The sequence below is a fragment of the Sceloporus occidentalis genome, unplaced genomic scaffold, assembly GCF_023333645.1.
Source record: "Sceloporus occidentalis isolate IW3139 unplaced genomic scaffold, rSceOcc1.0.p SCAF_4, whole genome shotgun sequence".
NCBI lineage: Eukaryota > Metazoa > Chordata > Lepidosauria > Squamata > Phrynosomatidae > Sceloporus > Sceloporus occidentalis.
Window position 1 is genome coordinate 137,126,188 of NW_028316984.1, and position 15,528 is coordinate 137,141,715.

The 15,528-nt window shown below is 38.1% G+C and overlaps 1 protein-coding gene across 15 annotated transcripts in view; it reads left to right on the forward strand.

Annotated features, from left to right (window-relative positions):
- Positions 1–15,528, forward strand: part of GPHN (gephyrin) — a 411,497-nt gene that overhangs the window by 269,547 nt on the left and 126,422 nt on the right. For 8 of the 15 annotated variants that reach the window (XM_089521676.1, XM_089521678.1, XM_089521679.1 and 5 more), the window contains 2 exons: positions 9,104–9,376; positions 11,256–11,363. In XM_089521676.1, the coding sequence (XP_089377802.1) occupies positions 9,104–9,376; positions 11,256–11,363 (381 nt within the window). The remainder of the gene's footprint in view (positions 1–9,103; positions 9,377–11,255; positions 11,364–15,528) is intronic. The other 7 variants (XM_089521682.1, XM_089521686.1, XM_089521689.1 and 4 more) reach the window with 1 other exon arrangement.

Sequence of the window (15,528 nt, forward strand, 5' to 3'; positions counted from 1 at the left end):
CCTTTCACAAACCTGGAGCCAGATTTCAGCTACTCTGGGACTTAATAATATGATATATGAATGTTACCATTCTTGTGAAGAAGAACAGCTGCCATCTAGACCAGGGGTAGGCAACCTTTTTGAGCTGGGGGCCGGGTTGCTGTCCCTCAGACAACTGGGGGGCCGAACTCAAAATGGCGCCTGGAGTGGCACAGAAGCTGCGGCAGGGGCGGCAATCAGCGGCAGGACCAGGCTGAGGCCAGTCCCAAGGCCTCGCTGGGCCGGATCCGGCCCACAGGCCGTAGGTTGCCGACCCCTGATCTAGACAGTCATTTTTGTAATCCCTTTTTATCTCTGCCTTTCTCTTTTATGGATATTCTAACTCTTCTCCCCATTTATCATATGAGATGCTATAGAAAATTAGCTTTTAGCAATTATTATTAATATAAATAATACATCTACTCACAAGACTGGTATGCATCTAAAGACTATAGAGAGGTCTTTCTTTCTTTCTTTCTTTCTTTCATGTGGGTAACCCAGCTTTGTGTTCCTATTTCATTTTGTTCTTGTTTAAAATAGGTAACCAAGCACTAGAATCAGTGTTAATTTTTACAAGATAGTAAAATTGTATGGCATTTGACATGTCAGCATGAACGCCAAAGTAACATGGATACCACAAAATTTTACGTCAGTGGTTTATGTATATGCATATCTTCCACACAAATACTTACAGGTAAATTTGGTGGTATATGTATCTATTTCATTGCAGGTTATAGCTGTAACTAATATATATATGACTGAGTCAGGCAAATGTAACAATGCAGAATATGGGAAGTAATATTTGGGTTTTTTTAAAAATACAAGTAAATCTCTCGTTGAAACTCCTATACAGATATCAATATGTAAATATGTATATTTGTGAAACAGAAGAACAATATATGTTTCCTATGTAAACAGTTGTCTGATACTTATCTAAGAAAGTATGGTATTGTTCATTTGTAGCTTATAAATACTATGGGTGATATACAATAGTAGGCATGTTTTACTAAAATGTTGAAAGGCTCTGTGTATGTGTATGAACTGGTATAAGATTGGAATGTAGAATGAAATTTCTATCTGAGTGTAACACTTTGGTTCCTCCAGCAATGTAATTATGTCTTTTTATCTACTGTTCTTTTGCTGGCTGACAAAGATCTTTCTGTTCAAACAGACTTTCAGTAACAAACTGACAATTACAGACAGAGATTGTTAAATGGATATACTATTTATTTAATGGACGTAGTATTTAACTCTTTATCATTAGTGTAGACTGTTAATACTAATTGTTGTTTTAATAATATAATCTATTTTATTTTAACATGTGTAAGTTGTTATGTTTCTATTAGAACTTTATTTATTATGATCAATGCCTTGCACCTCAATTCTAGGGAGAATATAAATCAAATAGCTACCTAGCTAGATGAATAAACATAAAATAGGAAAATTGCTGGAACAAAGAATGTTTTGGTTTTGAAACAGTGGTTGTGGGAAATAGCAGTTTTTCATTTTTCTATCTTGGGTATCACAAAATGTGATAACTAGAGCTGTGAATGAGAAAGGAGAAAATACTTTAGAATGACAAGAAACATTCAGTAGGGTAGACTGAATTGTTTTAATCAGTGTCTGTTTGATTTGATGTTTTATGTGTATGTAATGTACATGCTTACATAATATTTAGCCTGTGTGCTCCATAATTGGAATACCCATATTTTTAGATGGTGCCAGCTTAATGATTGAGTCTGACCAGGAGATGAAGATTCTGTTCTTGCAGCAAAGTGTGAACTACTAATATCCAGACAATCACATAGCCTTTCCGAGCTCTTGCAGTAGAGTGCTTCTCAGCTAGTTTACTCATGTTTTTTATGATGATAGACAGGATTGTATTAGGCATTATGCTGATGCAACTCAGTTGAACTACTGGTTGTGCTTTTAACAAGTGTATGTAAGGAAACAACCGGCCTTGAATCCCATTGTGGAAGGAAGGCGGGATATAAATCCTTAAAATAAAATTAACATATCCAATATCTCCTTATACAAGTAGTTCCTTACGATGCAACCATTTCTAAGTGTAGCTCCACTACCACCCCAACTGTGACAGACAATGAATATCTAGCAGCATACACCAGGAAGTTCCCAGATGGATTTTGGACCAGCCATGCCACTGAAAGGCTGGCTAACTCCATCAACTCTTGTAGTCTTATAATCTGGTGGAGCTTTCTTTTTCACAGGCACTTAGTAGAACCCCAGACAATTATATCAACTTGCAGAATTAGTTAAATGCAAGTCCTCAACTGGAAACAAAGTCTAAGTCCAAAGATAGCTGAAATGGAGGTTCCTTTTTGGATCCTTAACATCTCCCACACTCTTGGCATTTATAGAAATAAGAGGAGATAAGATAAGCACAGTGGTTCTTTGCATGTTGTTATGCTCATTGTGATGCTTATATACCAGCATCTATTCCGCCATAGTAAATATCATACAGAAAAGCTAGTTTTCCTTAGGTGAGCCAGCAGTGAAATCACAAAGAAACAAGATGGATTGCTTTACTGTAAGCAGTGTTTTTCAGGCAGTCTTCTGTGCAGCTATACAACCTAAAACTTCTTTCTCTATTGCAAATGTATAATTTGATTGTCTGACATGTGCCAGTTAATCAATTTAGTAAAAAGATGTTTCACCAACCCTAAAAAATATGCATTTGACATGAGAGGTTATGTGCACATCTTAAGGAGTGGGACTATAATGCCAGCTCCATTTCTCTAAGCTGTAGACATTTCCCAGAGGCACAGATCTGATGCATGTGACTGTGAAAAGATCATGTCTAATTTAAAAGATTGTATGTACAGCACTGTGTAAATTTACAGCGCTTTATAAATAAAGGTTAATAATAATAATAATCACTTGAGGAGCTTAGGCTACAAGTAAGAAGCCTGATTTTCTTCAGAATTTGCTGTTGTTTTGCCTTTCCCATCATTTTCTAGAAGAATTTATAGGATGGTGGGTTCTATCTCTCCATTTGTTAAGCAGACTGGAAAATATACCTTATAACCCTGAAGAAACTCCAAAAGAAATCTTGCCTGCCCTACACATGTTTTCTTTGCCTCAGTGAGTAAACACTGTAACAAGAGTTGACATGGGACAGTGTATAAGTTCAGTAAATTTCATAGAATGATAGAGTTGGAAAGGACCTCGAGGGCCATCTAGTTCAATATACTGTCAGTGCAGGAAAATACATCTTCAGCACTTCTGAGATGTGATCATCCAAATTTTGTTCAAAACACTTCGAAGAAAGCGTGTCCACTATCCTCAAAATCAATTTATTCCCCCCTTCAAACAGCTCTTACCATCCAGTTATTCCCAATGTTTGAGTGGAATCTTTTTTTTTTTCCTTTTAATTTAAATCCATTGCATTGTGTCCTAGTCTCTGAAACAGCAGGAAACAAGGTTACTCTATAACGTAAACATCATCCCTTACAAATTTAAAGATAGCATGCATCTAAGGAATTAGTCTCATGTCTATGAAAGCTCATACTACTAACTTCTTTGTTTCAGTTAGTCTCAAATGTGCTACAAGTTCCCTTTGCATACAAATGTAAAGATAGCTATCATAGCTCCTTTCAGTCTATTCTTTTCAAAACTAGATATAACCAGATCCCTAAAACATTTTTCATACAGCTTGGTCTCAAGACCTTTAAACATCTTGGTTGTCCTGCTCCAGACATGTTTCACTTTGTCAATATCCCTTTTGGACTGTAGTGCCTATAACTGGACATTGTTTTCCAGATAAGATCTGACCAAAGCAGAATAGAGTAGCACTTCTACTTCCCTTGATTTGGACACTAAACTTGTGTTGATGCAGCTTAGAATTAGACTGGCCTTATGCTGAGGAACAGCTGTCTATTATAAGGGATGGGTCTCTGAAAGCTCATGGGAGGTGGATGATTGATCCAGGATAAATTGTTGGTTGTCCAAGAAAATTCAAAAAATAAAAATTACCCTAAGAAGAAAAGGAAGTAAAATATAAAATGATGTCACAGTGGAAGGTTTTTTAAAAGACGAAAGGAGGGGAAACCTAGAAAATCAAGATTCTTTCTGAACTTTCCACCAGACAAAAATACAGCTGTGGGAACCATCTCTGTGTAAGAATGACAAAGAGATTCTGATCAAAGAAGAAAGAGGTCTCCTAAAAGAAGTAGTTTAATTCAAGCTCTGCAAAGAGATGGTGGAAGAGTCAGCACTAGACAACCTAGCCCACTGAAAATTATGGGAAGAAAAATAAATAAATCTGGAAGCAGCGTGCCTTTCACTTTGTATTTCCAAAACCAGAGACACCTTTTACCTCAATAAAAAGCATCAATTAAAAAAAAAATCTTGTTTTTTTTTAATTGGGTATGTGTGGAAAAAAACTACTTGTATGTGGAAAAGAGTACAAGCTACAGCTAAGACAAATTCCAGCAAAAACAACATTCTCTCAAAATGAAGGCAGAAGGACAAACTAAGGCCCAGACATCCTGAAAGAAACAAAATGTGCCAACAAAATATGAAGATGAGCAAAGTAAAATTAAGTGAAGAAAGCACCAGAACTCTTCTCTCAGGATGTTGGTGTGGTTTGTTCGTTTTTTCTCCACAAATCCCTCTAATTTCCCTGCATGCTGGTTGGTCTGTTTGCCCTCATAACTAACATTTGGTTCTGTATTGAAAGATGGTGAGGTTAGGAGAAAACACATTAAACCTCTTTGTTGCCGAAAAATAGGACCCCTTCATCTGGGAACAAATAATAACATCCTGATCTTTTATTTTTGTTTTGTTTGTTTTTTAGTTTTCATATTAGTCATAGTGCTATTGAACATATCCAAATTGTAGCTCCTCTACAGAATTATGGTCTATTATGATTATCTTGTAGCTTTGCAAAGCCTGGTCTTCCAAGCCACTATGTATCTATGGACCCTTTCACACTATACAATTGTGTAAAGGATGTATGGCTGCATCCTTTACAGTCGTGGGGTTTGTGGTCTGCTGAGGCACTAAAGGGACTTTCAGGCTTAGAATTCTAAATGCCCTTCCCTAAACTCCAGTTCCCAGGATTCCATAGAGTGGGACCTTGGTGGTTAAAGTGGAATCATAGTGTTATAACTGGGTAGTGTGAAAGGGTCCTATCTTTCCCATCATTCAAGAATTCAGAGGTCCAGAAAAGCAAAAAAATTACCTCCTCTTCCATCGAAAAACAGCCATGCTGTTTATGAACTAAAACCAAAGATTTATTCTCTTCCATTCTATACCTCCATAGACATATTCTCTAAATTCCCACCACCACTACCAGCACATTAGTAACATCAGTCAGCTGGGTGAATACACAAAGAATAATTGATTCAGTGATTGCAATGGTGTTTTGGTGCTCCTATTTTGTGGTGATTTAAGTGGACCCGACAGTACAAAAGATGGTTATTCCTAGTTCCTTTGCCTAGCCATTCTTCCTCCCTCTTCCCCCCCCCCCCCACGCTCACACACAGAGACATGATGTGAATTAACTGTCAGTAGATTAAAGGCAGACGGAATGATTACTTCACACAAGACATAATATTATATATAGAATTCATTGCCATAGGATATGGAAATGGCAACTAAGTTAGGTTGCTTTAAAGGGGTATTGGACAAATTCAAGGAAAAGGTGTCTGTCAATATGTGTCGGTCAGGATTCTGGACTAGATGGTGTTTTTGTTTGAATCAGAAAAAATATGGCATTTTTTTGTTCCTCTATTCTTAGTAGGTTGGTGAGAATGGAAGAGATCGATAGTAAGTGGAGTTGGAATAGAGGTATCTAGGTACTTCGATAAAATGAAGGATTATTAGAAATCTAATAGATTACAAGTTGAATATCTGTTATCCTAAATGCTTGGGACCAGAAGTGATTTGGATTTGGCAGGGGGTTGGTGTTGGAATACCTGTATTTGCACATAATTATATATCTTGGAGAACTGACCCAGGACTAAATACAAAATTCATTTGTGTTTTATATACACCTTATATACATAGCCTGAACATAATTTTATATGTTTTTCATAATTTTGTGCATGAAACAAAGTTTATGTACTTTGAACCATCAGAAAGTAAAGATGTCACTATCTGAATCATCCATGAAAAAATGTTTTGGTTTTTGGGGTATTTTGGATTGCAGAATTCAGGATAATGGAGACTCAAGCTGTATTATTCTAAATATCTCCCATGCAGTCAGTTGTCCCAACTCCAGTTTTAAGAAGAAAAAAGGAGAGCAAGAAGAAATAGACCAAACAGTAAAGGGGGAGGAGTAGCATTATATGTCAGAAATGTTTACACTTGTAAAGAATTTCATGACTTGAAACTGCTTGGGCAAAAATTAAGAGGGGGGAGAAGGAGCAGGGATGTCTTGGTGGTGGGGTCTACCACAGACCTCTAAGCCAAACTGAGGACTTGGATGAAACCTTCCTGGAACAGATGGCAATACATTCAAGAAAGGAGATGTAGTAGTAACAAAGGACTTCAAGTATCCTGATATTTGTTGGAAGTCAAATTCAAATTCAGTCAATAAATAAGTCAATAAGTCAAATTCTCCCAGTAAATAAGACCAAATGTCAGTTTCAACAAATTCCTCAATTGCCTTGCAGATAATTTCACTATTCAGAAGGTGGCAGACATAACAAGGAGATCAGCTAGAATCATAGAATCATAGAGTTGGAAGAGACCGCAAGGGCCATCCAGTCCAACCCCCTGCCATGCAGGAAATCCAGATCAAAGCATCCCCGACAGATGGCCATCCAGCCTCCGTTTGAAGATCTCCAAGGAGGGAGACTCCACTACACTCCGAGGAAGTGTGTTCCACTGTCGAACAGCCCTTACTGTCAAGAAGTTCCTCCTAATGTTCCTCCTAGTCTCTGGAGCAGCAGAAAACAAGCTATTTTAGATTTGATCCTAATCAACAATGATGACCTGGTTAATGGATTGGAAGTGACAAGATCCTTAGGTGGGAGTGACCATGTTCCCCTGAAATTTGTTATACAGTCGAAGGGGGAAGCCAGGCATACTCAGGCATACATTCTAGACTTTAAGAACACTGAACTCAGTAAAGTTAGAGAAATACAGGGGGTGATCCTGTAGTCAGGAGGGAAAGGGAGTTTGTGATGGAGGAGAGTTTCTTAAAAGTGAAATATTAAAATGCAGTTTCAAACAGTTTCAAGGAGAAAAATGGGAGGTGTCTAAAGAAATCAGGATGGCTGTCTAAAGAACTTTCAACTGAGCTGAGATTTAAGAGGGACATGTATAAGAAATGGAAAACGGGGAAATAACCAAACAAGAATTCAAACAAATAGTCAGCTCATGTAGGGAGAAAGTTAGAAAAGCTAAAGCACTGAACAGGCTCAGGCTTCCTAGAGAGGTTAAAAAATAATTAAAATGTTTTTTGTTATGTCCATAGTAAAAGCAAGGACAAAGAAATTGTAAGGTCACTGCGAGGAGAAGATTGCAAAATGTTAACAGAGGACAAAGAACAAGCAAAACAATTCATTACTTCCTTTACTCCAAAAGGAGAGCAGTGCTCAACCTGGGGAAAACAGATCAGATGATGCAGTAGGGAAGATGCAACATGGGATAGTTAAATGGGTGGTACAGGAATACATGGCTACTCTAAATGACTTCAAGCCTCCAGAGCCAGATGAACTACATCCAAGGGTATGAAAAGAGCTGGCAGAAGTAATCTGAGAACCACTAACAACAACCTTTGAGAAATTCTAGAGAACAGGAGAGGTTCCAGCAGACAGGAGGAGGGCAAATGTTATACCCGTCTTCAAACAGTGGGAATAGGAGGAGCCAAATAATTACTACCATGTTAAGTCAGCTTGACATCAGTACCAGGAAAGTTTCTATAGTAAATCATTGAACAGATCATTAAGCACTTAGAAAGGAATGTTGTGATTACTGAAAATCAACATGAGTTTCTCAAAAACAAGTCATGCCAAACTAATTTTATCTCTTTTTTTGATGGAGCTACAAGTTTGGTAGATGAAGAGAACTCTGTGGATGTAGTATATCTTGATTTCAGTAAGGCCTTTAACAAGGTCCCCCATGGTATTCTTGCAAACTAGTTCACGGAGTTACAAGTTTGGTAGCTGAAGAGATTGTTAGGATAAAAAAATGTACTAATTTTAAAATGTGGGGTGCAGCATCTATCAGAAATAAATTTTAAGTCACATGGAAAGCTAGTTAGCTTAGAATTCCAGTAACTGGACTTGATTTTACTGCAATAGGCTTTGAAAAATGTCTTTCTTATGTCTGCCCATTAACTTATCAAACCTGACATAGACGTTGCCCATCAAAAATATACATAATATTGGAAACTGAGAATTAGTGTTTCACTAATGTTACTATGAGAGTGTCAGCTTAAAGATTTTCAGATCTTTTGTTTAAGCTGGGTTGTAGCGACTTCAGTTTTGTGTCGTCTGCCAGTGAGTTAACTTTTAAATACAAGAGTGCATAATCAGCCTAGAATGAGAGCATCCTAAGGTGCATCTTATCCTATAAAAGCCTGACCATTTGCTAAAGTTGCAACACAATCATGCTTTCAGGGGGAAATCGCTGGATTTTCTTGATACTTTAAACTATGTTTACCAATTTAACTGCGTTTTGGTGGGGACCATTTTTTATGCCATAACTGAAGCGAATTCTATCGGTTCTTAAAAATCCTAGTGTTGCAGACAAATATTGGACTAATATAGGTAGGAAAACACAAATTTTAATATACTTTTTAATACATTATACTTTTTATACTATAGCTCTGTATAACACTTCCTTTCTCTAACATTTCTGTTTACAGAATGTGTAAAGTGATTAGAGGAAAAACATAGAAAGAGAAACCTAGAGGATAAACTCTGCGGTACAGATATTGTAAAGATAATAGAAACATTTAAATATGAACTTCACTGAATTCAAAAAGTGTCTACTGCACTCATAAAAACAACATACATAATCAGATCTGTAGTCAACTTTAATGTTAGAACTGCTCAGTAGCTATGATCTTTTCTAGGTAAGTCTTCATTGTCATTTTTCTCATTGTGCGCAGGAATGTTTTCAGTTTATACTGCCAGCCCTACCTCATGCCATTGACCTTTTGCGGGATGCCATTGTAAAAGTAAAAGAGGTGCATGATGAACTTGAAGATCTACCTTCACCACCACCACCTCTTTCTCCTCCTCCAACCATCAGCCCACACAAGCAGACAGAAGACAAAGGTGTACAGTGTGAGGAAGAGGAGGAAGAGAAAAAAGATAGTGGAGTTGCTTCAACAGAGGATAGTTCCTCCTCGCATATAACTGCTGCAGCCATTGCAGCTAAGGTGAGTTGAGGTGCTCGGCAAAGGGGCATACAAGTTTCTGTCTCAGGTACTTTCTCTGAACACCTAGTTACCTTTCAGGAATGCACATGATTTTTGTCAATCTATAAATACAACCATAAATGATCTTGGTATTTAATCACATAATTCAAAGTTTTCTGTGCAATGTGTTTTTTTTCCTCCTTTTTTTTCCATTTTACATCAAATATTACAACAGATCTAAGAGTGCCTTAGCACAAGGGTAAGGCATTTCTGCTCAAATAAAGGCAGCCTCTCATTTCTGTCAGTTCTTCTCTCCATCTGCAGCTTTCATGCTGCATCCAGCACAATTCCAGAGGCCCATTTGGCCATCAGGAAAGACTTTTCATTTGGTTCTAAGGGCAGCAGTAAAGTCGAAAAGGGCAGGAAGGCTCTCTTCTGTTCAATCCAAAAAAAATTACTTCTAGCCATCTACTATGTTCTAATATAGTAGTTCCAAATAAATATTAGCTTCATAACCTTTACACCCAGATCTTTCGGACTACAAGCCCCATAATCCCTCACCATTTCCCATGATGGCTAGGGCTTCTAGAAACATGTCTAAAACATCTGGAGGCCTAAGGTTTCCCCACTCCTGTTTAAGAAGTGCAGCATTATTTTGTAATAGCTGTGCCATAGAAACGTTTGTAGAGCCATCATGCCCTCCACCCTGCTCTAATCATTCATTTGTTTAAAAAGCTAGGAACATTGAATAGTCTGTCTAAATACAGTTGCAGCAGTCAAAATTCAGGTTGTAAATATCTGCTTTCATATGAGCTCTGAAGATTTGGGGACAAAGCAAACAGGCGACTTGGAGTGGCCTCCAACCCCAATGATCCCCTGATCAGTCTGTGACTGCAACTACTGGATGGCCCGCTTCGGAAGTGGGCCACTACTGCAGTCCCAAACAAACTGCTGGTAAGGAGTGGTTTTTCATTGCTCCCATTGTCTATGGCTTTGGTCCACCTTAGGGAGCCTCAGAGCAGCTTCTGACTGTATCAGGGGTGTGTGTCATCTACACACTGAACCCTCGAATCATCTGGAAACTGCTCTTTTTGGCCCATCTGTTTTGGGCCATAGTTGAAATGCCAAGTTGACAGTCTTTATTGGTAATATCATCCCCTAGCTCTCTCTTTGAGGAATTGATTTTTGCTAAATCTCATTTCATCCAATTGGCATACCAGCAATGCATAGATTGAACCAGAAATTGAGAGATCTGGCCCCAACAACCTAGAACTGAATGCTACATAACTTCTACAGCCAGAGTTCAGTACTAAAGTTCTATGGATGTCTACTTATCAGTAAATCACACTGAGTTCAGTGAGACCTATATCCAGTTAATCATAGGATTTCAGATTTCAGAATCTATGCAGGAGCAGGTCTAGTTAGAAGTTTTCCAGGGCATAGCGGAGTTCTTCAACTAGGGCTAAGAAAGAATCCTCTCAGTTAACCATTAAAGAGTAGATAGTACAGGCCTGTATGGACTGGTGGCTTGTCTCAGTATAAGGCCTCTTTTTCTATTCCTGTGCTTTGCAAGAGGAGAAGGAATCAAGTGCTCTTTAAACTCCTGTGGAGACAGATGGAGATTTACTCATAGGGCATTAGGATTCCTATTCCCAAGTACACCCTACTCTAAGGGGCTACTGTAATGTTAGCCATTTGCTCTCCTGGAATGTTTCAAGATATAAGTGAAAAAACATTAAAAGTAGAAAATACCTGAGATCTAAACTGGTTGTGCTCATTTGAACACTGGACATTTAGGTATTCCACTTGTTTTCACCCATGTTACCTCTGTGTCATTTTGCTTGTTTAGTTTGATGTTTTCCTGTCATCGTATTCATAGTTGTTATGTATTATACATTAGAAGCATCCATCCTACACCGGTTCTGCTGCTATCATGGCAAAAGGTGAACATCCCATTCCTGGTCTCATCTGTTATTCCCATCACACAGCAGGCAGTGCAGGAGAACCGGTAAGACACACCTACCAGAAGATTTTGCATGAATATCTGCCAACATGCTGCCTGCCTCCTCTCTCTGTATAACAAGGAGATGCAGCTGGTCATTTTATTCATACTGTACTTTGCTGTTTTCTGAGAAAGCAAGTTCTAAATTGCTATGCAGCATATAACATTATTTATTTTAGGTGTGAAATATTAATTTAACAATTTCTGTTGCTTCTAGGTTCAAACATTGTGTTACAGGCAGATTTTTCTGGTAGATGCTGTTAATGATTATCCATCACTAACATTTCCCTACCACTTACTGATCCTTTTCTAGTTCTCCTTTCAGGCTTGTAAAATAATAGCTTGTAAAATAATAACTGTGTAATTTGTATAGATTTTTCTGTGTGTGTGCCAGTGTCTCCTCCTAAATAAATGGTCCATTCAGGTTTTAAAAGAATATTAACATTTTCATTTTGTCAAGTATAAAATCCCCATGTTGTGCCAAATAATAACTCCATCACATTACTGTTGGAATCTGGGCAATATTATCCTTTTCACTTGGAAAATCAGAGTCAAATGGTGTTAGCTTAGGATATGGACATCAGTGAAGGAACTATAATTTAATCACCATAGTGGGCCTGTCTTTGTCCTGTCAGCAAGCATCAATATTCTCGTCTCCACTACATACACCCTCTGAACATATGGTGAGCTACAAAGTCATGGAAAAAACAACAGGAGAGAAAGCAGCTTCCTTCCATTTGACCTTCCCCCTTCTTCCTTCACATTTCCCGAGATGTTTGACTGAGGGAGGAAACCAGATTCTCACTGCTGTTTTGGAGGAGATACTGTATGAATAAAGGAGAAAAACAGAGGAAGACAGTGAAATCCATAGTTCCCAGGACTATTCTCAGAGATATGGGAGGGGAATTCAGGTGCAAGGCACAGCAAAGGTGTCTCCTTTTCTCCCCCTTTCCCAGTGAGGTGTTTCTTTGGAGTGGGTATGCACCAGCCATGCAACAGTTTTCCCTCAGAGTGAGTATATAGCAGAATAGAGTTAGCTAGAACAATTCCCATAGTAACGTAAGTGTGATATTCCTGCTTCTTTTACCTGCATGCTCACTCAGTCGACAAAGTAAATCAAGTGCAGGGCTCTTCTGCCTGCTTTTTCCTGTGGAGGCAGAGATAAATTAATTTCCTTTCAATTTAGTGGAGATTGCAGCTCTAATCCTATTGTTTATATAGCTAAACACTTCATCAAAAGTTCTACCCTCCTAAAAGAAGCTCTTTGCAGCAGTGGAATTAACTGTTTTGTTTGCCCTTAAGCGAGTTGTGGATTACTTCAAGCAACATAAGGAATACAGAATGTGTTCTATTGTTATCCTTTTCCTCCCATCTCTCTCCTCTCTTCTTAGCTTGTCTTCAACTTCCCACCCATCCTTCTTTTCTGTCTTACCTCTAGTCAACCTTCCTTTTACTGCTCCTAGTCTCCTTTTAGTCACTGTCTAGGTCTGTTTTTACTACTCCTCTCCACTTGCTTCCCCCCGCCCCCCAATTACTGTCCTATTGCTGTGCTTACCTCTTGCTCTTGCTCCTTCTCCTGTGTCCACATGAAACTTTCTCCACTGTGCTTCAGTGAGGGAGAAGGAAACATTAAGTTGCTGAAGGCTGCAGGGATGGATAGTTGTCAATGTTGTTGTTGTTGTTGTTTTTCAGATACAGATATTGCAATCCCAGATGTTAGTTGGAGGGGGGTATTTCCTTTCCCAGACATTAATGAAATGGGCTAGCAAGATGGAGTTGTGCATCCAGGAAAATAAAACAAAAAAAGCCTTGGGCTCCCTGAGGCCAAGTTACTGCTTCAAAGAATGAGGACATGTATGCTTTCCCAGCCACTCTCACTAATGAAAGAGTAACCAGGGCCTTGAGCTTAGCACAATAGAAGGAAGATGTGGGGTATATGCTTCCCTTCAACCAAGAAAAAGGTTTGCCCTGATTCCCCACCTCCCATCTTTAGTATCTTCAGGTTTACAGTGAGAAGAACCTTGAACACTGAACCTTTCATATTGAATACATGCATAGTTACAGATTTCAGCATTATTTGGTTTATTACAAATGTCTTGCAGGTAATTTAATACTTTTCTATTAATTTCTCCTGAATTACTAATATTAAGAAGTATAATACAACATTGCCTGAATGGTAATAAAGCTTACAGTAAAACTCTGTAATACAAACTTAGTGCAGCATATTTATGTAAGGATTCTGATGAGCCCTGGTGGCACAGTGGTTAAATTCCTGTACTGCAGCCACTCACACACAAACCATAAGGTTGCGAGTTCAATACCAGCAAAGGGCTCAAACGACTCAGGCTTGCATCCTTCCAAAGTCACTAAAATGAGTACCCAGGTTGCTGGGGCAATTAGCTTACAATTTGTAAACCACATAGGGAATGCTTAATTGCACTGATAAGTGGTATAAAAATGTACTTGCTATTGCTATTGCTGTTAAAAGTGATTGCTTAAGTGATATATGTAATCAAGGATGGGTAAGTTGTAGCCTTCCACCTATTAGGATGAAACTACTACCATCATGCATGATTTTTATGCTGGCTTAGGTTATTGAAACCTGCAGTTGAACAACAGCAACAATGTCACAAGTGTCACAAGTTGCCTGTCCCTGTTATACATATTATTCTTCATGCTGTTCTTCACAACAAGGTAGCATTCATAAAAAGAAGCATATTCCCACAGTAATTCTGTTTTTCAGTGAAAAACAATTTTAATCTTATTTTTATTGGAAAAAATACATGAAGATTATAGAAGAGAATGTGCCAATTGTTTTCAGGGAAGTGACTATTTTTCCTTCTGTCATTTGGTCTGAAATCACTGAATTACCAAAATATTTTCTTTACAAATGCCTAGTTTCTTAAACTTCTGCTGTAAAAAATTATACCTGCTTTGACATTTTAGCTCTTTTCTAATTGCTATAGAATTTATATAGGATTTTATAGTGTGTTTACTTGTTTTAGTGTTATTTTGTGTTATTTTGAAGTAAGGCTAATCAAACATTTCTGATAAAACACATGTAGGGTCATTCATACTTACTTTTTTGAATGAAGAAATTTGCATCTCTGTGCCAATTCAGAATTGATTCAGAATAACTACGGTATACCCACTACGTTTACCGTGATCAAATCTCTCAGTGCCATTTTAACTCTATTGCCATTCACATTTGCCACTGTATCGATTTAAAATGGAGATGCCCCCATATCTAGGAGTGATGCAGCGTGATCTGAATTGATTCGGTAGCATAGTCACACTACTGAAGATGTGGATCATTGTAGCTCTTTTAAAAAGAACCGCTAAGGAGTCCGGTGCCAGATGCACTGGTTTAAGTGGGCTTTTCATTCCCCATTTCCCCGCAAACCAAGTACAGTTGGGGCAAGTGTGATCTTCATAGAAATAAACCAGTTCCACACCGGTTCATTTCCATAGTGTGAATGAGGCTGTAGAGAAACTTTTGCAGAAAGATAACAAAATCTTCTGTAGCACATTAGAAATTTCAATCATAAATTTTCTAAAAATTTATATTATGTATAAGATTCACAGATTTAGAGATTGTTGGAAAACACATAATTAATAATAGGAAAATTCCTGAACCACATATAAGTTCAAGTTTACTTTCAGATATTCATCCCACATTTGCCTGTGACAGTAAAGACTGAATTGATATAACAGTGGATGCAAACCTGAGGATAGTGAGGATGTCAGAAGATCAATCGCTAATAGTTTTTTGTGGGTTTTTCGGGCTATGTGGCCATGTTTTAGAAGATTTTCTTCCTGATGTTTCGCCAGCATCTGTGGCTGGCATCTTCAGAGCCACAGATGCTGGCGAAACATCAGGAAGAAAATCTTCTAAAACATGGCCACATAGCCCGAAAAACCCACAAAAAACTATGGATGCCGGCCATGAAAGCCTTCGACTTCAATCACTAATATTTTTTTCTTTCAGTAGGAATAGAGTTGAGCCTGAAGTTACTGGAAGATAACTAGAAGATCTTTTGAAATGTAACTAGATTATCAGTAATAGTCTTAAAAACACACATGGGGACAAACCCCAAAGTGAACTTGATGTACTAGAGCCTGAAACATGCTGCAGGTTAGCAGCTGATGGAAGTCCATGGGCCATCACTTT